Here is a 21,859-nt window from a genome sequence, read left to right as displayed (position 1 = left end):
GCAAACAGGGCAAGAAGAACCCGGAAGAGGGGTCTCTAAGCTAGAGACCAGATCTTGTTTTAGTCCCCTTGGACATTTTATGGTGTAAAACTTTATTCATTTCCCCCCCAAACTCACTTTTTAAATCTGTTACAAAAAATGTTAAACACCGTGCTTACATTATCCTTGGAATATTAAATCCGGGAGTCCACCCTAACTTGACTAACCATTGAGTTCTATATAGGATTACAAGCAAGGATATTTTCATAATGTTAACTGAGGAAGGTGATTTTTGCTTCCACTTATGCCATCTTCCCCCTCCTCCTTGCAGGTCCATTATAGAATAGCCAGAATAATCTTTTAAAATATAAATTGAAATATTAACTCCTCTTCTCAAAATCATTCCTTCAGAAAAAACAAATTCTTTTCTATGTCCAGCAAGACTTTATGACTCTCCCCCTCCAACCTTATCTCTTACCATTCTTATGACCTTTCAAGACCTCTAGTCACACTGCCTTCTTCTGAGAATACCAGATAAGTGCAAAGCACTCTGCCGTTGTTCTTCCTTCTGTTTGTAATGTTCTTACCTGTCTTCCCCCCAGATTGCTCCATTTCATTTAAATTTTTGTTATGATGTCACCTCCTCAAACATTCCCTGTCAGAATCTAACCTCTTACTTTATTTTTCATATCACTTTTCTATATTAGAAAGCATATGTGTTTGTTTTTCCTTATCTTTCTCCCCTAAGACAGAGGATCTGTGTGTACTATCCACTTCCATCATGTTGGTCTGGCTCATAACAGGCACTTATTTGAAGCATGAATTAAAGTTACTTTAGAAGTTGACTGGTATATGTGGGCTTGGAATCAGGTCTTTCTGGCTATGATCTGTCCTCTATTTCATAATGCCACTCATTTTGTAGTGGAAACAAAAAGACAAGGTTTGGAGGAAAGGAAAAAATATCGTGTGCATCAAAATGATAAGCTTGGTATCTCAAAGTTGGAACTAGTATAAATTGTGTTGGTTGTGGCCCAGGAAAAATGAAAGATGACTTTTAATCCCCTCCTTTCCATATTTAAAAATGTGCAAAGACACCTATGTTTACCTAATTAAATTCCCATTCCTCAGTGTGGCATTAGGGCCCATGTTACCTCACCGATTTGGCTTTCTAGATTCAGCTTTTAATCAAGTTGACTAGGTTTGTTTCTATTCCCTGACAGTGTCCTTGGATTTCCCCCAACAGTGTCCAGTGTAGGAACTCCACAATCAGACTAACCACATTCTCTGGAACTGCAGGGTCAATGGGATCAATCACTTGAAGGCTTACGACATCCTGAACTACTTCTAAAGGACAGTATTGGCCAGCAAACATCTGTGAGCACAGGTCATTGACTTGGGAACTCCCCTGGGTATTTCCCCTGATCCTTCCCAGCTGCTAATTCATCTATGCCTTGTTCTTTGATTTTGACCTCAGCCTAAAAACTTTACTTGCCCTGTGATCCCTGTGTCAAAGAGGGTAGGACCTCTCCTGCTCACATGCCTCCTTCTTGCCTCTGGCTCAGTTCTCCTAACCAGCAAGTTCAGTTCTGACAACCACATTCCCTGAGCATTCTTTGTCCTGGCTTTCTCTCCCACACTACCGTCTGACTCACGTTCTCCTTTTGTGGGTAATCTGGGGAGACAGGAAAATTCTCAAAGAATTCCTAATTCCATTTTATACCTCTGTTCAACAAGTAGAACTCTGTTTCAGTAGAATGTTAAGGCAGAGGTTGTTTTACTAGACTTCATATCCTGGTATCTAGTATATAGAAGGTGATCAATAAATACATGTTTCCCCCCAATGAAGTAGGAACTGTTGCTAGTAGGCAGTGATAAAGGTCAGAAAATAGCAACTTCTAGTGATGTCCTGCAATCAATTGCACTAAGATGTGACAATTTTCTCATCATCCAATGTACCAATATATTTTCTTTTTTTTTTTTTTAATTTTTTTTTTTTCAACGTTTTTTATTTATTTTTGGGACAGAGAGAGACAGAGCATGAACGGGGGAGGGGCAGAGAGAGAGGGAGACACAGAATCGGAAACAGGCTCCAGGCTCCGAGCCATCAGCCCAGAGCCTGACGCGGGGCTCGAACTCACGGACCGCGAGATCGTGACCTGGCTGAAGTCGGGTGCTTAACCGACTGCGCCACCCAGGCGCCCCATACCAATATATTTTCAAAACTAGGAGTTAGTTCTACCAAATTAAAATGATGTATATTTGCCTTATTAACCATAAGTCTTTGCAAGGTAATGTGGAGCTATACCAAAGTGACACTATAATTCTGGATGAGGGGGCTCTGTCACACTGATTTCAGAGCGAGGCCAGCCACACTGGTTAATTTGGAGGGCATCCTCCCAGTGCAACAAAACAGCAGAACCATTAGAAGCAGCCTGGGGTTATTGATTAGGCCTCTACTACCTGAGCCTATCACATAGTTACAAAATAACTATTTTTTCTTTGGTCACAATGACTACCAAGTCAAAGTCATGAGGAATTTCTACACAAACAATCCAGACAGTCTTAAAGGAGAGAAGTTTCTTATATGTGAAGGTGGAGGACAAGGTGAAGGAAAAAAGAATGTAGTTCACACTTTCCTTGTAAATATTTAGATGTATAGTCAGCTAGTGTAAATTTTTTTATTATGGAAAATTTCATACACATCCAAGTGTAGATATATTACGGATATACAATATAAAGTATATGAATGTGTATATACCTATGACCCCACCTAACACATACTGCCAATAATTTTGAAATCTTTTTTATGTGCCTCTCCCATTTCCATTCTCTTTTCTCTCTCCCAAGATATAAAGACTACTTACTTATTGATTTTTTTAACTACTAAAACCTAAATGGATTGTGCCCTGAGAAAGAAATAAACCTTTGTGTTAAGCCTCTGAAGTTTGGAATTGTTTCTTGTAGTCATAATTCAGAATAACTTGAATTTAGGTGCTGCATTAACAAAATAGTAAAATAAAACAAGTCTTGTGGCATTAACTTAGCAGATCTGCAGGGGAGGCAGGGAAACAAGCATGAAAGAGAAGGCCTGGACATCCCTGTTACATCCCAGAGGTCCAAGTGGTTACCAAACCTGTAAGTCAAGGAAAAGATGTTCAAAAAAATCTACTACTACCAATTTGTGATGGATGTTACTGACTGCCTTTGACAGGACAGAAGAAAAGATTAGCTTGGGATATTATTAGCCAGTTTGCAAGGAGAAATGAAAAGGAATAGAAAGAATCTGAGGGAGAATCTAGAAATCTGGGGCATTAGAGGGTTGGAAAGGCCAATACCTTTAGACCCCAAAAAGCAAGAGATAAGACAGAAGCATTTTGACCAACAGGAGCCACTAAGACAGCCTTATGGCAAAGATCAGATTATGAGTATTAGATTTACACCCTAACCTATTATTTCAAATAGCTGCAAGGTAGCTGCCGTCAGGTACAGAGAGAAATAGGCCAAAGAAACAAATTATGCTCTGAAATTTATCATTATTATACATGGAATTGACTACTACTTGGATGGAGTTATATTACCCAAGAAACCATAAACTTTGACCAAAAGCCTTTAACTATTTGAACTGTGAAATTCTGTCAGGGCACCCAGGCTGGTTTGTTCAAAAAATGCACACTAGAAGCTGTGCATCCCCAAAGGCAAGCCTAACCTACAACACCCACTTCAACTATGGGCAAGAAGACTGAAAAGAAAAAAACTCACATGGAGTAGTGCCAGAGGTCACCGAGAAAAATGGATAAGAATATTCCTTCCTGGAAGCAAAATCAGAGCCTGATCAAGGAACATCCTCCATTTGCAGAGAAGAGGGCTTTCACCATGTCTACCTAATGGGATTCCATGAGTGCTATGGACCAGTGATGCTGTGCATTCTTCCTTTTCTAAGTAAAAGTGATTAAGGGTATCCTACCCCTCTCACGCATTAGTTGGTGCATTCCAACAATGTTTGGGTGCAGCCTGTGTTTGGCTATCATTCTGTACAGCATTTGCACGAGGCTTAAAAGAACAGTATCCTAGAAAGTCATTGCTGGAAAAGCAAGAGATTCTGTTTAGAAAAAAAAAAAAAATCTAGTTATGTTCAGCAAACTGGAAAATATGCTGAGTTGGAACCAATTTAAAAATCTCAATTGACATTCTAGAATTTGACTCAATGATGCAGGCAGGCCAGGGGCCATCACTATCAAGAATCGTTGAATTTATCTCTATGTAGTTTTGAAGAAAGATATCATTAATCTACTGAAAAGAAAAAAAATCCAAATACCTGTAAGCCTTACTAAAAACATTGTTCGGTACTATATTAGTGAGCATCAGTTAACTGCTTCAGCAAGTAAAACACAAATCTCAGTGACAACACATGTGCACATATACATACTCACAAGAGGATTTACTTTTCACATACACCACGATCAAATGAGGGTCACAAGGTGAAATCAATGGATTTGCTATGCGCAATAATTCAGGCACCTATGTTTCTTCCATCTGTGGCTCTACCATCCTCTGGAGCCGTGGCATTTACTTGTAGACCCTCGACATCCACTCATCACACAAAATTTTCAAAGAGCACAACCAAGAATGATCACCTGGGAGGTTTTCATGGACCAGTCACAGAAATGACATATACAGCTTAGATTATATTGTCCTGAAGTCAGTCACAGGGCCACACTAAGCTACATATAGTGTTTCACAACTGTATCTCTAAACACAGTAGCACACACATCACTCATTACTAAATAGTGTTTTTCACGCATATATCATTAAAAAAAAAAAAAAAAGTAGCGTATATACCAGGCACTGGTAAACAATGTGTTTCACACATGGAAAATGTGGCCTAATTCTGTCCTATTAGAAAAAAGGCAACAGTCTGGTAAGCACATAGCAGTCTTCACCATAATCCATCAATTTGATCACCAAATACCCTTTTGTTCCTTTCTTCCCAGGATATACTTACCTTCCCACCAAGAAACACAAGACAAAGCCCTGTCCAGTCATTTTATCCAATATAAATTTTAGTTTAAAATTAAGGTGAGGGGGCGCCTGGGTGGCTCAGTCGGTTAAGCGTCCGACTTCAGCTCAGGTCACGATCTCACGGTCCGTGAGTTCGAGCCCCGCGTCGGGCTCTGGGCTGACAGCTCGGAGCCTGGAGCCTGCTTCCGGTTCTGTGTCTCCCTCTCTCTCTGCCCCTCCCCCATTCGTGCTCTGTCTCTCTCTGTCTCAAAAATAAATAAAATAAACGTTAAAAAAAAATTTTTTTTAAATAAAATTAAGGTAAGAAAAATTTATTTAGGTGATAACATTAAACAAATTGTTATAGACTAAGTAAGATGAGTTTTTATACTGGATTTAAAAATATTTTCCATGTTCTGATGCTCTAAGTTTAAAGGGATGGGTCCTTTACTTCTGGCCTTCATGGAGTATCAAGGGCAAGATTTACCCTCTTGCTGTGAACAAATTAAAAACTGGACAAAATGGGGCACCTGGGTGGCTCAGTTGGTTAAGCATCTGAGTCTTTTGGCTCAGGTCATGATTTCACAAAGTTAAAAACCAGTCAGACCAATGAAAGGTAATTAAATGGTTATAGATTTTTGCTCATACAACTGCAACAAGTTTTCAATAAAACATTTGCGTGTATAAAAAAAAAACAGTCCAACATCTAATGAGAAATTAGTAGGTATGACAAGACACAGAAAATGAAACCCAAAACCATGAGTAAAATCAGCCCCTAGAAACAGACCTAGAAATGACAGAGATAAAGATAAAGGAATTAACAAATAAATATGTTAAAATAGCTATTATAACTACATTTGACTATTTAAAGAGAAACATAAATACATCAAGGGAAATAAAGGATATAAAAAAAGAAAAAAACAAATGGCACAATATCAAGTGTCCTACCACAGGTCGTAATTAAGTCCTGAAAGGAGAGAAAAGGGACAGAAAAACAACTTGAAAAAATAACCAAAAATCTTCCAGATTGATGAAAACTCAAAATCTACAGATCGAAGAAGCTCAATGAACCCCATGCATGATAAACATAACACCACACTGAGACTCATTATAAGCAATTCCTGAAAACCAACGGTAGAAACTCTTAAATAAGCCTATTATAAAAACCACATTATGTACAAAGGAACAAAGAAAAACCACACACTTCTTATCAGAAACTGGGTGCAATCATACAAAAGAATGGAATTTTTAATGTGTTGAAAGACTAATACCATCAACCTACCTTGTTTCCTTCTATTCCAGAAGATTCCTCCTGTCCCTCTCCTCCAGACCCTGGAATCATCATTTTGGGGCCTAATCTTTCCCTGTAGACTTGACCATTAATTTGTGCATACCAGTGAAATTATCTTTCCAAAAGGAAGGTTTTTGCTCCAATTCCTTTAACATTATATAGACAAATTACTCTAGTGCTGTGAGCTACTTTTCAAGACTTTCTTAACTATTTACACACTGGTAAGTCAATATGCATTATCTCAATACCTTGTGATGTTCTGTGATTTCTATAAACTTATTTTTATTACACGAAGGTATCAGAACTGTTGCAATAAAAGGGTTTATACCCCCCTTCTGTGCCACACACACATAAGGTACCTTTGAAATCAATTATTTCTATTTTTATTCTACAAAGTAAAAGCTTGACAGGAAGGTAAGCAAACTTCCCTTAAGTTGGCGTGTTAAAATAGGTTCCCTCGTACTCCACATGTCTCTGCCTCTGCCTTCCCCCTTTTGCTAGATCACCGTTTGGAGCCTAGCTCATGTTCCTCTGTAGAGTTGGATGGTAAATTTGTATAACAGAAACACATCTTTCGGCATCAGTAGACTAAAGTCCCCTTTTTGTAGCCTCTTCTGTAGATATGTTTAAATAGTTAAAATCATATCGCATGTATGACTTTGTACCATTGCGTTAACATCCCAACATTGTCACCCCATGATATTATAAATGGTTTTGCAAACATTCATTAAAGTTAAACAAAATGTATTAAGTACCTGTCATATACTAGGTACTAAGCTAGCTGGTGACAAATGATGAATAAAATTGTCTATTTTAAAGTGCTGGAGATAAATGACACTGAAGTGCTTCACATGTAGGAAATACACGAGGAGAAATAATTTCAATATAAAACAGAAAGTGCTAATTGCAGCATAATAACCATGTGGATGAATCACAATCCACTTATGCATATAATTGTACATTGAGGAAGCCTCCCTATTTTGGTATTAATAATGCTGATAATACGGCTGTCCTGTGTTTTCTATATGCATGATTTTTCATTAGAATAGATTAGAAATACAATTATTGAGTCAATGTATAAACATTAAGGCTTTTCAAGAATATAATCAAATTGTTTTCCAAAAGAACTATATTAATTCATACCCCCACCAGCAGTATACTAGAACTTTTAAACTTCAGATGTACTAGCATTAAAAATTATCTTTTTGAAAACCACTGTTCATTATTTTTTAGATGAAAAATGGTATGTTTTCAGTTTACATTTAACAAATGGCCATTAATAATATTACCCCTGATTTTGTTAGTTGTGGCTACTGGTAAAGCAATAATGTTTTTGAAAGTCCATATTTACAGTCTACATGATACAATTATATTTTAGGAAGTGTTTTTTTGTCTCTAGTGTCCTTATCTGATAAATGAGCAGGGGACTCACAGAAGGGATATTAGCAGTCATTGAATTCAACTTCCACCCACTGCAGGAATTCCTTCTATGATATCCCTGACAAAGGGTCACCTAGCCTTGAACATGTCCAATTAATGCTAAACTCACTGTTGGCTGATTCCCCAGATAATAAGACTTTTCCTGTAACTTAGATAATACTATGAAATTGCTTTGATAAAGTCAAAAGGATGTTCTATAAATTCAAAATTTGTCTAATTCATAAATCAGGTTAATCTGTTAACTTGTTTTTAAAATAGCACCCTACTATCACAATGATATGACCTTACATTCAGATGGTGCTTTATTATTTTAACAATACTTTTTCATACATTAATCATGTTTAGTGACTTTAACAGCAGTTTGTTTTTGTTATTATTTTAGAGAAAAGAGAGAGAGAGCAAGCTGGGGTGGGGTGGGGGGAGAGAGAGAGACAGAGAGAGAGAGAGAGAGAGAGAGGGAGAGAGAATCCCAAGCAGGCTCCATGCTCAGTACACAGCCTGACATGGGGCTCGATCCCATGACCCTGGGATCATGACCTGAGCTGAAATCAAAAATCAGACACTCGACCTACTGAGCCACCCAGGCACACCTTAATAGCAGTTTTAGTATTCTGGTATACTCTGCTCTTTTAAAATACCAAAACCCTTAGCATCACTGTTGTCATAATTCTGTTATTCTTGTATTTTTTTAATCTAAATTATTTAGGGGTGCCTGGGTGGCCCAGTCAGTTAAGCATCTGACTTCAGCTCAGGTCATGATCTCGCAGTTCGTGAGTTAGAGTCCTGCATCAGGCTCTGTGCTGACAGCTCAGAGCCTGGAGCCCGCCTCAGATACTGTGTCTCCCTCTTTCTCTGCCCCTCCCCTGCTTGCACTCTCTCTCTCTCAAAAATAAATAAACATTAAATGTGTTTTTTTAATCTAAATTATTTACATCTTGGAACAAATATTTATAACTCAATTACTCAATTTATGAAAAAAAGACACATAATATATGGTCTATAAGTCTAGACATGTCTTTACTTGTATACATAGCAAAAAAAAAAAAAAAATCAAGTGTTTTTAATAAGCTTCTGTTGCAAGAATAGTTTTTAGTCCAAAATAAAGAATTTCTTGTCCACTGAATACAGATATCACAGTACTAAAATTGATATAGATAACTCTGCTTTGGAATGTCTAGCTGCACATGATAGAAGTAATGAAGATGATGAAAACTAGAAATACCTCCTTTGAACAAAACTATATAGCTCTTTATAAATTAAAAAAAATCTTAGTCAAAAATCAAAAGATGTTTCATAAAAATTAAATGCCAACAAACTGGACAACCTGGAAGAAATTGACAAATTCCTAAGCATCCACACATTTCCAAAACTCAATCAGGAGGAAATAGAAAGCTTGAACAGACCCATAACCAGAGAAGAAATTGAATCAGTTATCAAAAATCTCCCAACAAATAAGAGTCCAGGAACAGATGCTTCCCTGGGGAATTCTACCAGACATTTAAAGCAGAGATAATACCTATCCTTCTCAAGCTGTTCCAAAAAATAGAAAGGGAAGGAAAACTTCCAGACTCATTCTATGAAGCCAGCATTACTTTGATTCCCAAACCAGACAGAGACCCAGCAAAAAAAAAAGAGAATTACAGGCGAATATCCCTGATGAATATGGATACAAAAATTCTCAATAAGATACTAGCAAATCGAATTCAACAGCATATAAAAAGAATTATTCACCATGATCAAGTGGGATTCATTCCTGGGCTGCAGGGCTGGTTCAACATTCACAAATCAATCAACGTGATACATCACATTAATAAAAGAAAAGTTAAGAACCATATGATCCTGTCAATTGATGTAGAAAAAGCATTTGACAAAATTCAGCATTCTTTCTTAATAAAAACCCTCAAGAAAGTCGGGATAGAAGGAACATAGTTAAACATCATAAAAGTCATTTATGAAAAGCCCACAGCTAATATCATCCTCAATGGGGAAAAACTGAGAGTTTTCCCCCTGAGATCAGGAACACAACAGGGATGTCCACTCTCACTGCTGTTGTGTAACATAGTGTTGGAAGTTCTAGCATCAGCAATCAGACAACAAAAGGAAATCAAGGGCATCAAAATTGGCAAAAATGAAGTCAAATTTTCACTTTTTGCAGACCAAAAGTCTGCTACAACGGATGCATGAATTCAGCAAAGTCGCAGGATACAAAATTAATGTACAGAAATCAGTTGCATTTTTATACACTAATAATTAAGCAACAGAAAGACAAATAAAGAAACTGATACCATTTACAATTGCATCAAGAATCATAAAATACCTAGAAATAAACCTAACCAAAGATGTAAAAGATCTTTATGCTGAAAACTATAGAAAGCTTATGAAGGATATTGAAGAAGACATAAAGAAATGGAAAAACATTCCGTGCTCATGGATTGGAAGAATAAATATTGTTAAAATGTCAGTACTACCCAAAGCTATCTACACATTCAATGCAATCCCAATCAAAATTGCACCAGTATTCTTCTCGAAGCTAGAACAAGCAATCCTAAAATTTATAAGGAACCACAAAAGACCCCGAATAGCCAAAGTAATTTTGAAGAAGACCAAAGCAGGAGGCATCACAATCCCAGAGTTTAGCCTCTACTACAAAGCTGTAATCATCAAGATAGCATGGTATTGGCACAAACACAGACACATAGACCAATGAATAGAATAGAAACCCCAGAACTAGACCCACAAAAGTATGGCCAACTAATCTTTGACAAAGCAAAAAAGAATATCCAATGGAAAAAAGACAGTCTCTTTAACAAATGGTGCTGGGAGAACTGGACAGCAACATGCAGAAGAATGAAACTAGACCACTTTCTTACACCGTTCACAAAAGTAAACTCAAAATTGATAAAGGACCTGAATGTGAGACAGGAAACCATCAAAACTCTAGAGGAGAAAGCAGGAAAAAACCTCTCTGACCTCAGCAGCAGCAATTTCTTACTTGACACATCTCCAAAGGCAAGGGAATTAAAAGCAAAAATGAACTATTGGGACCTCATGAAGATGAAAAGCTTCTGCACTGCAAAGGAAACAATCAAAACTAAAAGGCAACCGACGGAATGGGAAAAGATATTTGCAAATGACATATCGGACAAAGGGCTAGTATCCAAAATGTATAAAGAATCACCAAACTCCACACCCAAAAAACAAATAATCCAGTGAAGAAATGGGCAGAAAACATCAATAGACACTTCACTAAAGAAGACATCCAGATGGCCAACAGGCACATGAAAAGATGCTCAACGTCGCTCCTCATCAGGGAAATACAAATCAAAACCACACTCAGATATCACCTCACGCCAGAGTAGCTAAAATGAACAAATCAGGAGACTATAGGTGCTGGCGAGGATGTGGAGAAACGGGAACCCTCTTGCACTGTTGGTGGGAATGCAAACTGGTGCAGCTGCTCTGGAAAACAGTGTGGAGGTTCCTCAAAAAATTAAAAATAGATCTACCCAAAGACCCAGCAATAGCACTGCTAGGAATTTACCCAAGGGATACAGGAGGGCTGATGCATAGGGGCACTTGTACCCCAATGTTTATAGCAGCACTCTCAACAATAGCCAAATTATGGAAAGAGTCTAAATGTCCATCAACTGATGAATGGATAAAGAAATTGTGGTTTATATACACAATGGAATACTACGTGGCAATGAGAAAGAATGAAATATGGCCTTTTGTAGCAACGTGGATGGAAATGGAGAGTGTGATGCTAAGTGAAATAAGTCATACAGAGAAAGACAGATACCATATGTTCTCACTCTTATGTGGATCCTGAGAAACTTAACAGAAACCCATGGGGGAGGGGAAGGAAAGAAAAAAAGTTAAAGAGGGAGGGAGCCAAATCACAAGAGACTCTTAAAAACTGAAAATAAACTGAGGTTTGATGGGGGGTGAGAGGGAGGGGAAAGTGGGTGATGGGCATTGAGGAGGGCACCTGTTGGGATGAGCACTGGGTGTTGTATAGAAACCAATTTGACAAAAAATTTCATAAAGTAAATAAATAAATAAACATACAGATTCCTTTAAAAAACGTTTCATAAATATCTCCACAAGGTTATGAAGCAAGAGATGAGATTATTCAAAAGAAGTCAAGGAAATTTGGCAAGTAGCACTTAATCCTCTTTATTCTTCTGACTAGTGTAGTATCTGAAAGAGTTTCTTAGTTGGAAAATTATGCTCAAAATTATGCTCTTGACTCAACAATAGTACCAAATGATGATCCATCTTAATTTTTAAGATCACATCTTCTGAGAAAGATCAAATAATACTTTATTAAAATTTATTTGCTAATTTATATTAACATATTAGCATGTTTAACATTTGTTTTTTATAACAGCTTTATTGAGGTACAAGTCATATAACATGCAATTAACTCATCTAACTGGCTCAGTGTTTTTTAGTATATTCACAGAGTTGTGCAACCATCACCACAATTAATTTTGCAACATTTTCATCACCCCCAAAAGAAATCTTGTACACATTAGCAGTCATTCCCCATCACCCACCCTTCTCCCCCTAGCCCCACCAGCCTTTGGAAACTACTACTAACCTACTTTTTGTCTGCATGAATTGCCTATTCTGGACTTTTCATATAAATGGAATTATACAATATATGACCTCTTGTGACTGGCTTTTTCCATTCAGAATGTTTTCAAGGTCCATCAAATTGTAGAATACATCAGTACTTCTTTCTTATTGCTGAATAATATCCCACTGTTTAGATACACTACATTTTGTTTATCCATTCATCAGTTGATGGACATTTTTTGGCTATTATGAATTATGGTGCTATAAATATTTGTATATACATTTTTATATAGATATAGGTTTTCATTGCTCTGGGGTATATACCTAGGAGTGGAATTGCTGGATCATATAGTAACTCTGTTTCAAAATGGTTGTGCCATTTTACATCCCCACCAGCAGTTTATGAGGGTTCCAATTTTTCCACATCCTTGTTTTTACTCACCATCTGCCTTTTTCATAGCAAAATTTGTTTTCATAAATGATATTGATATTTTATAACACATTTAGATATTAAAATGTTGAAATATATTAAATATTGCTCACTGATATTTTGCTTTATGAATTCTAAACTCTTCAAAAAAAACCCAAACACTGATATTAATACATATTTCAGTATTAAACAAAGTTAAAATCCCAAGCAATCATTTTTGCACTCATTATTTCAATAAATAATTACATTTTCTTATAAAACTGCACATGAGGGGTGCTTGGGTAGCTCAGTCGGTTAAGTGTCCCCCTCTTGATTCTGGCTCAGGTCATGATCTCATGGTCATGAGATCAAGCCTCAAGTCTGTACAGCACGGAGGCTACCTGGGATTTTCTCTTTCCCTCTCCCTCTGTCCCTCCCCAGCTAACACGTGTGTGTGCGCACACGCTCTCTTTTTCTCTCTGTCAAAAAAACAAACAAAACAAAACAAAACAAAACTTCACATGATACATTATCGTTAAAGCTTAGAATTAGGTAAAACTTTTTCTCTACTTGTATATTCCTTCTACAAAAAAATGAGAGCTGTATAATTCAGTCCTTCTTTGTGCTGATTGCTAGAAAGCCTAAAAGCTCAAGCTTTTCTTAGTTGGGAATTCTTACAAGAAATTAACTTTTTTTTTTCTGTTATGATCATTGTTTTTATACCTCTATATTTAGTAAAATCTAACATAATCTTTTTAGAAATAGGGCAAATAAACAAATAAATATGTAGTAAGTATCCTTGATCTGCACAGCAATTTATTCCCAGTTCCATAAATGATGAAAATGAGACAATGAAAAGTGACTTACTCAAGGTCAGAAGCTTAGAAGTGGCAAAGCTGATATTAGAACTTAGATCTTAGAGAGCCCCCATATCAGTTCTTGATGCTACGCCATCTCTCTGTTTAAGACAGACCTTTCTGTCATTGGAAGTATCCCAAAGTAGCTCCTGCAGAAATAATACTTAAACATGACAGTGTCCCCGTAATAAGGTATTCAACTACCCATCCTAGTAATTGACATAAATTTAAATGTTCTTAAATCCAATCCCCACAATGGCTTGCTTTGTATGATAGAAATAAATTTATTTTTCAGTGACAATTCTGATTACAAATATCATTAATATTTAAATCACCAATTTGCTGCTAATGCTAAGAAAGATTGTATGACTTAAAAATCTAATATTTGCTTAACAATATGGGTCACTATACCTGATATCTGTTGTTAGCTTAAGAATAGGAGAAATAGGGGTGCCTGGGTGGCTCAATCGGTTAAGCGTCCAACGTTGGCTCAGGTCATGATCTCGTGGTCCATGAGTTCGGGCCCAGCGTCAGGCTCTGTGCAGAGAGCTGACAGCATGGAGCCTGTTTCAGATTCTATGTCTCCCTCTCTCTCTGCCCCTCCCTGGCTCATTCTCTGTCTCTTTCTGTCTCTGAAAAATGAATAAACCTTAAAAAAAAAAAAAAAGGAATGGGAGAAATATTTCCAAACGGTTTCCATTTGGAATAATTTACAGAAAGTTACTGAATGTTTTTCTGTATTACTTTTTAAAGTCACATAAAAGAATTATTTGTCTATCTGAAATTTATGCATTGTTCTTTAAAGAAAGTGAATATCTATACAATTTATTATAGAAATGCATTTAGTATTCATTACTGTTGATACTAAATAGAAGTTAGGTTTTAGTTCCAGATATAAGGTGGGAACACCATTTGCTGGAAAATATACTTAGTTAACTGTGAGTTATTTCTGGAAATATAAAGTCTAATAATTTTACTTATTAAGTTGGGCAAATAAATCATAGGTATGTTCCAGACCTAGGTAACAAGTATAAAACAACCTAAACATAAACAGAAAATTTCAATAAATTATATAAATGCCTTAAATAAACCCTTCTCCTATCCTCTCTATCTCCACTTTTAGACTTGAAGATTGCGAATGCTTGCAATATTTGGTCTACAGAATTAGGCCATCACTGTGAATTAAGAAACATCATAAAATGATTTAAATTACTATGTGCTAAGTAGTAGGAGCTTGTAGTTAAGTAAGTATTGGTTTTCTAGCAAAGTACAAACCTTAGAAGTTATATCATTTGCCTCCATCATTTTACTGATATGGGAAATAAAGATGGGATGAAGGAAACTGCCCAAGATCTAAGTTCATGGCAGGGTGGGAATTATAACCAAGCCGATGGCTGATTGAAGGTTATGTCCATAACACCACATTAGTTCAAATCAAAGTTTAAAATCCATCTGATTTGTAGCTTTGTTTAAACCATAAGTTTTTATGTTTTGTGTTTTTTTATTTTAGAGAGAGAGAGAGACAGCACAAGCAGGGGAGAGGGGCAGAGGGAGAAAGAGAGAATCCCAAGCAGGCTCCACGCTCGGCATGGAGCCTAACAAGGGCTTGATCCTACTATTCTAGGATTATGACCTGAGTTGAAATCAAGAGTTGGACACCCAACTAAGCCACCCAGGTGCCCTAAGCCATAAGTTTAGTACTTATTTTTCTTATAATTTATTGTCAGCTAACATACAGTATATGCAGTGTAGTCTTGGCTTCAGGAGTAGATTCCCGTGATTCATCACTTACAAACAATACCCAGTGCTCATCCCAACAAGTGCCCTCCTCAATGCCTATCAACCATTTTCCCCACCCCCCCAACCCCCAACCCCCACCCCCAACAATGTTTGTTCTCTGTATTTAAGAGTCTCTTATGGTTTGGCTCTCTCTCTGTTTATAACTCATTTTTCTTTCTCTTCCCCTATGGTTTTCTAAGTTTCTCAAATTCTACATATGAATGAAAACATATGATATGTGTCTTTTTCTGACTGACTTATTTCACTTAGCATAATACCCTCCAGTTCCACCCACGTTGTTGCAAATGGTAATATTTCATTCTTTTTCATCACTGAGTAGTATCTAGATCTAGATCTAGATACTATGCACCACATCTTCTTTATCCATTCATCAATTGATGGACATTTGGGTCTTCCCATAATTTGGCTATTGTTGATGGTGCTGCTATAAACATTGGAGTACATGTGCCCCTACAAATCAGCACTCCTATATCCTTTGGATAAATTTCTAGGAGTGCTACTGCTGGGTCATAGGGTAATTCTGTTTCTAATTTTTTGAGGAAACTCCACACTGTTTTCCAGAGCAGCTACACCAGTTTGCATTCCCACTACCAGTGCAAGAGGGTTCCCTTTCCTCCATATCCTCACCAACATCTGTTGCTAAACCATAAGTTTAAAAGATCTGAATATGATATAGCCTATAAGAACTAAATGTTTTGATGAGCTCACATTTTTAACTAACAACCAACTAGAAACCAATTACTACCAGCACAGATCATGGATATATTATTAAAGGCAAGTGTAATAATACCAACTTTCAGGATATTTTTAAAATCAAAAGCAACACTATTAGGTATTTTAGATCACTTAGATCACTTAAGAAAATTAATTTAATACAGACAAAGGAAAAAACTTTTGTAAGAGGAGCTAAAGAGAAGTTTGATAGCTCTTTCTTGTCTATTTCATTCCCTGAAAAATGTGTTGAACATTAACTTCATAAGTTGAATATTATGGACGAGAAAAAGGAAGAAATAGAATTCCAGTTCTAGAATTATGGATCGAGTTTTGGAAGATGGTTTGATCTTGTAATCTTTATTCCTGGTCCTCTCTTGGCATTCATTGTCTTCTGATTAACTGGATTATATCTTACCCTGAAACAAAAGAAGTATTAATCATGATTTTTCAGTCACCACTGTGTACAACAGAAACATTATATGCTTATGGTACCATCTTAAACAGCCATATGTTATACCACATTATCTCATTACAGACAGGCAACCATCTCAAGGGCAGATAATCCAAAGGCCAGGAAGGAGCCCATGAGGTGGCCTAATGTAGAAAGCTCTGTTCAAAGAGGGATGAGATGGACCATTCTGATATTACCTCTGGAAATATGAATTAAAGCTAAGAAAATATAGACAGTGACCATGAAGTTGAGCAAGGAGAGTAAGGAAATAAGTAAGCCAAAGATATGTTACCAAAAATTATAATAAAATTGAAACTAAGACCAAGGTCTGTGATATTAAAAAGATACAGAGAGTGAAGATGGCAGTTGGTAATGAAAAGAAAAGTGAAAGAGAGACGGAACTAGTTGATTACATAAAAATAATAACAGCAACATTTTTACAGCACACAATTTATGCCAGGGACTATTCTTTTTTTTTTTTTTATGTTTATTTTTTGAGAGAGAGGGAAACAGAGCATGAGAAGGGGAGGAGCAGAGAGAGAGGGAGACACAGAATCCAAAGCAGGCTCCAGGCTCTGAGCGGTCGGCACAGAGCCCGATGTGGGGCTTGAACTCATGAACTGCGAGATCATGACCTGAGCCGAAGTTGGATGCTTAACTGACTGAGCCACCCAGGCACCCCTGCCAGGGACTATTCTAAAATCTATTCTAGTCTATGAATTGATTCATAGATTCAAAGATTGATTCTTATCAACCTCAATGAAAATGCCTATGATGTAGGTACTATTATTACCCGTTAGATAAATGAGAAAAATGAGGTTATATAGTTAGTAAGTGGATCTGGAATTTGAATCCAGATAGCTGAGTTCAAAGTCTGTGCCTTTAATTACTATTTTGTATGGCAGACCACTAACGTGAAGATCTATGAAGTTCTGCTCAGTTTTTTAAAGCTACCTTGAATTCTAGCTTTAATATCTTGGGCCCAGTTATATTAGAAGTCCTTTTCTTGAATTTCCATGGGACTATCTTTCCTTTAATGACTTACATATCTTTATAAAGCCAACTTTCCCATGCTCTTATTTGGGAGTAGAGTCAGCTTCAATTCCCTCCAAGATGCTTTTCAAAAATCTTTTACTCAGGGAGTGATGCTGGGGAAAATGATAGAATAAGGATTTTAGAAAATTCTTTTCTCCATAAAATCAATGAAAAAATTGGCAAAAATGGTCAGAAGCAACTTTTTCAGAGCTCTGGAAATTAATCAAGGATTTGTAGCAATTCTGGAGAATTTATTAAACACACTACACACACACACACACACACACACACACACACACACACACACACACACCTGAAATTCAGCAAGAACACAACTTTGTAGCATTTTAACTCACCTTAGCCTTTTCCCCCAGCTCTCTGGTATCCCTGTGAAAAAACTGAAAAACTGATCCTAAAATTCATATGGAAATTAAAGGGACTCCAAACAACCAAAACAATCTTGAAAAAGAAGAATAAAGTTGGAGTACTCACACTAACTTATTCCAAAATTACTGAAAAGTTAGTCATGAAGACAGCACGGCACTAGCATTAGGATAGACTTATAGACCAATGGAATAGAAGAACTGAGAGCCTAGAAATAAACCCTTATGTTTATGCTTAATTTTTTTTATTTTTTATTTTTCCTTTTAAGTAGACTTCATCCCCCATGTGGAGCCAAATGCAGGGCTTGAACTCATGATGCTGAGATCAAGACCTGAGCTGAGATGAAGAGTTGGATGCTTAACCAACTGAGACACCCAAGTGCCCCCCTTTTTTCCATATGGTTGGTTTTTTATGTTTTTAAAATTTTTTAGATGTTTATTTATTTTTGACAGAGAGAGACAGAACATGAATGGGGGAGGGGCAGAGAGAGAGGGAGACACAGAATCCCAAGCAGGCTCTAGGCTCTTAGCTGTCAGCACAGAGCCCAACATGGGGCTCGAACCCATGGACCACAAGATCATGACCTGAGCCAAAGTTGGACGCTCAACTGACTGAGCCACCAGGTGCCTCAATATGGTTGATTTTTTAAAAGGGTGCAAAGACAATCAATTGGGGAGGAATATTCTTTGTAACAAATGGCACTAGGACAACTGGATAGACACATGCAAAAGACTGAATGAAACTGGACCCCAGTCTCACATCATATACAAAAATTAACTCAAAAAAGACTCAAAAATGGAACTAAAACTATTAAACCTAGAAGAAAACATATCTATAAATCTTTGTGTTGTTGAATTAGGCTTAGATATGATACCTAAAGCACAAGTAACCAAGAAAAACAAATCCTAGGAAGGCAGATCAATTGTACTTTATCCAAATCAAAACTTTTATGCTTCAAAAGACATCATTAAGAAAGAAAAAAAAGTGGGGCGCCTGGGTGGCTCAGTCGGTTAAGCGTCCGACTTCAGCTCAGGTCACGATCTCACGGTCCGTGAGTTTGAGCCCCGCGTCGGGCTCTGGGCTGATGGCTCAGAGCCTGGAGCCTGCTTCTGATTCTGTGTCTCCCTCTCTCTCTGCCCCTCCCCCATTCATGCTCTGTCTCTCTCTGTCTCAAAAATAAATAAACGTTAAAAAAAAAATTAAAAAAAAAAGAAAGAAAGAAAAAAAGTGACAAAAAATGGGAGAACATATTTGCACATCATGTATCAGATAAGGTCTGGTAACCAGAATATATAAAGGACTCTTATAACACAACAACAAGACAACAAGTCAATTTAAAAATGGGCAAAAGACTTGAATAAACATTTCTACAAAGAAGATATATGAATGGCAAGCAAGTACACAAAAAGATGCTCAACATCAATAGTCCTTAGGAAGTACAAATCAAAACTACAATGAGATACTACTTCACATCTACTAGGAGAGGGGGAAAAAAGGACAATAACAAATGTTGATAAAGATGTGGAGAAACTGGAACACTCATACATTACTAGTGGGAATATAAAATGGTGCAGCCACTCTGGAAAATAGTTGGGCAGTTCCCCAAAAAGATAAACAGTTATCAATTGACCCAACAATTCCATTTCAGGGCATCTACCCAACAGAATTAAAAACTTATATGCAGCATGAATGTTCAAAGCACCATTATTCAAAATAGTCAAAAGATATAAACAACCCAAACGTCCATCAATTGATTAATGGATAAACAAAATGTGATAGATCCAAACATTGGAATATTATTCAGACACAAAAAAGAATAAAATACTGATATATGCTCCTACACAGATGAACCTTGAAAAATTATGCTAAATGACAAAGGCATACCAGGCTGCATATTGTTTGCTTCCATTTATATGAAATAACAAGAATAAACAAATCTATAGTGGCAGAAAGTAGATTAGTGATTGGCAGGGGCTAGGGGGAGAGAGGAATAGAAAGTGAATGCTAATGGGTAAAAGGGTTTTGGGGGGAGATGAAAATGTTCTAGTGGTGATGATTTTGCAACTTTGTGAATATTCCAACAAGCAATGAGTTTCATTGTATGTAAATTATATCTCAATATAAATATTTTTTAAATGTACTTTGGGAATAAACCATTTCCTATGCTAAAATGTTTCCTTAATTAAATAGCAATGTTTTAGAATAATTTCATCTTCTGGTGTAATATGGAATTAACCACAAGCATTCAGTTATATCATATTCAATTCAAAGCTCATTATACATTCTACATTGTTTACTATACTTAATGCTTTTATAGTGTGCTGAGAATATTTCAAATAGCTTCCTTAATATCAATGATCTCTATAGGATCCAACTGACATGATGACACTAATCATCAAGCTGAGATACTTAACTCTAAAAATATGTTTAATTTCCTAGATATCTTTTAGAACAGTGTTTTTCAAACTGCAATTGATATAGGTCAAAGGGGACTGAGGGGTGCAAGGGGGTCAGTTGGTTAAGCATCTGACTCTTGATCTCAGCTCAGGTCTTGATCTCAGGGCTGTGAATTCAAGCTCCACATTGGGCTCCACGCTGGGCCCCCCAAAAATAGTGGGTTTATTTAGTGAATTATAACAGCAATATAAAAAAATAAAACAAAATAGAAAATACCAGGGTGCATCACATATAATAAGACTATGTACTGTTTCATAATGTTTTTTCAGTTATATATAAATATATATGTGGGTATAGTGGGTTACAATATGCTAACAGTCATGGCAAATAAAATTTGGAAACCACTTTCCATTCCTGTGTATTGTGGCTTTTATATGCTTAGACCCTTGCAAGATTATGCTTTGTCATTTGCAGTTTCAAATTATTGTCATATGTTTTATTCTCTTCCCACAAACAAATTCTTTGTTACTTTGCTAATTCTTTATATTCAAAAAATACTATACATTGTAGAATAATAATAACAGCTGGTATTATGGAACTAGGGATTTTTCAATAATCTCTAATTTTCATATTAACCATTCATATTAACCATTCAAACCATTCATATTAACCATTCAATTAACCATTCATTGAAACCATGGTTTCAAACCATGAAACCATTCAATGGTTTCATATTAACCATTCAATATTAACCATTCAATGGTTTCATATTAACCATTCAATAATTAACCATTATTTTGACTTGAGGGATTCCATAGTCATTCTAGTAGATGAATTTTCTCTTGCCTTTTTTCCTTTATTTTAAGTTTAAAATTTTTTAAATTTTTTTAAATAATCTCTACACTTAACATGGGGCTCAAACTCATAACCCTGAGATCAAGAGTTGCATGCTCTACCGACTGAGCCAGCCAGGTGCCCCTTGATTTTTCTCCATTAATATAATATAGTTAAAAATGATTAAAAAGAATACATATTCTTTTTTTTAAAATGGCTGCCCCAATTCTACCCTACAGAAACAAGTGGAAACATGAAAAGCAATTAGACACAAGTACCCAGTTAATAATTACCTTGACTTCCTACACACGTCTAGTTCCAAGTGAAGTTATAAAGGTTTAGTTTTTTTCTGTGCTTATTTAAAATCTTTATTGTTCTTTTCTTAGTAGAACCAATGGAACTTTATAAAACTAGCTCTATATCTTGAATACCCATTATAAGCTGGGTACTTTAGGTTGTGTAAAAGTACACATATTCTTATAGAAAATGCCAGAAGGTATAAGTCATTCATAATCCCACCTTACTATTTTGTATTATAATTTTTACTTACTACTATAAATAAATGTTTTCCTATGTCAGTTATATAATTTACTAGAATGTAATATTTTGTAACTTCATAATATCCTCATAGTTTATTAAATTATTCATTCCCTTAATGTTGGATATTTTGGTTGTGTTTTCTCTATTCT

The 21,859-nt window shown here is 36.3% G+C and overlaps 1 protein-coding gene across 3 annotated transcripts in view; it reads right to left on the bottom strand.

Annotated features, from left to right (window-relative positions):
- Positions 1-16,183: 16,183 nt before the first annotated feature.
- The window catches only part of CCDC169 (coiled-coil domain containing 169), a 46,821-nt gene continuing 41,145 nt past the window's right edge, over positions 16,184-21,859 (bottom strand). For all 3 annotated transcript variants that reach the window (XM_019447766.1, XM_019447767.1, XM_019447768.2), the window contains one exon: positions 16,184-16,485. In XM_019447766.1, coding sequence (XP_019303311.1) covers positions 16,386-16,485 — 100 coding nt within the window. In that variant the 3' untranslated portion in view covers positions 16,184-16,385. The remainder of the gene's footprint in view (positions 16,486-21,859) is intronic.

Source organism: Panthera pardus, unplaced genomic scaffold (assembly GCF_024362965.1).
Source record: "Panthera pardus isolate Hobbes unplaced genomic scaffold, ASM2436296v1 HiC_scaffold_1, whole genome shotgun sequence".
NCBI lineage: Eukaryota > Metazoa > Chordata > Mammalia > Carnivora > Felidae > Panthera > Panthera pardus.
The sequence above is the reverse complement of the archived record's forward strand: the minus strand, read 5'-3'. Positions and strand labels throughout refer to the sequence as shown.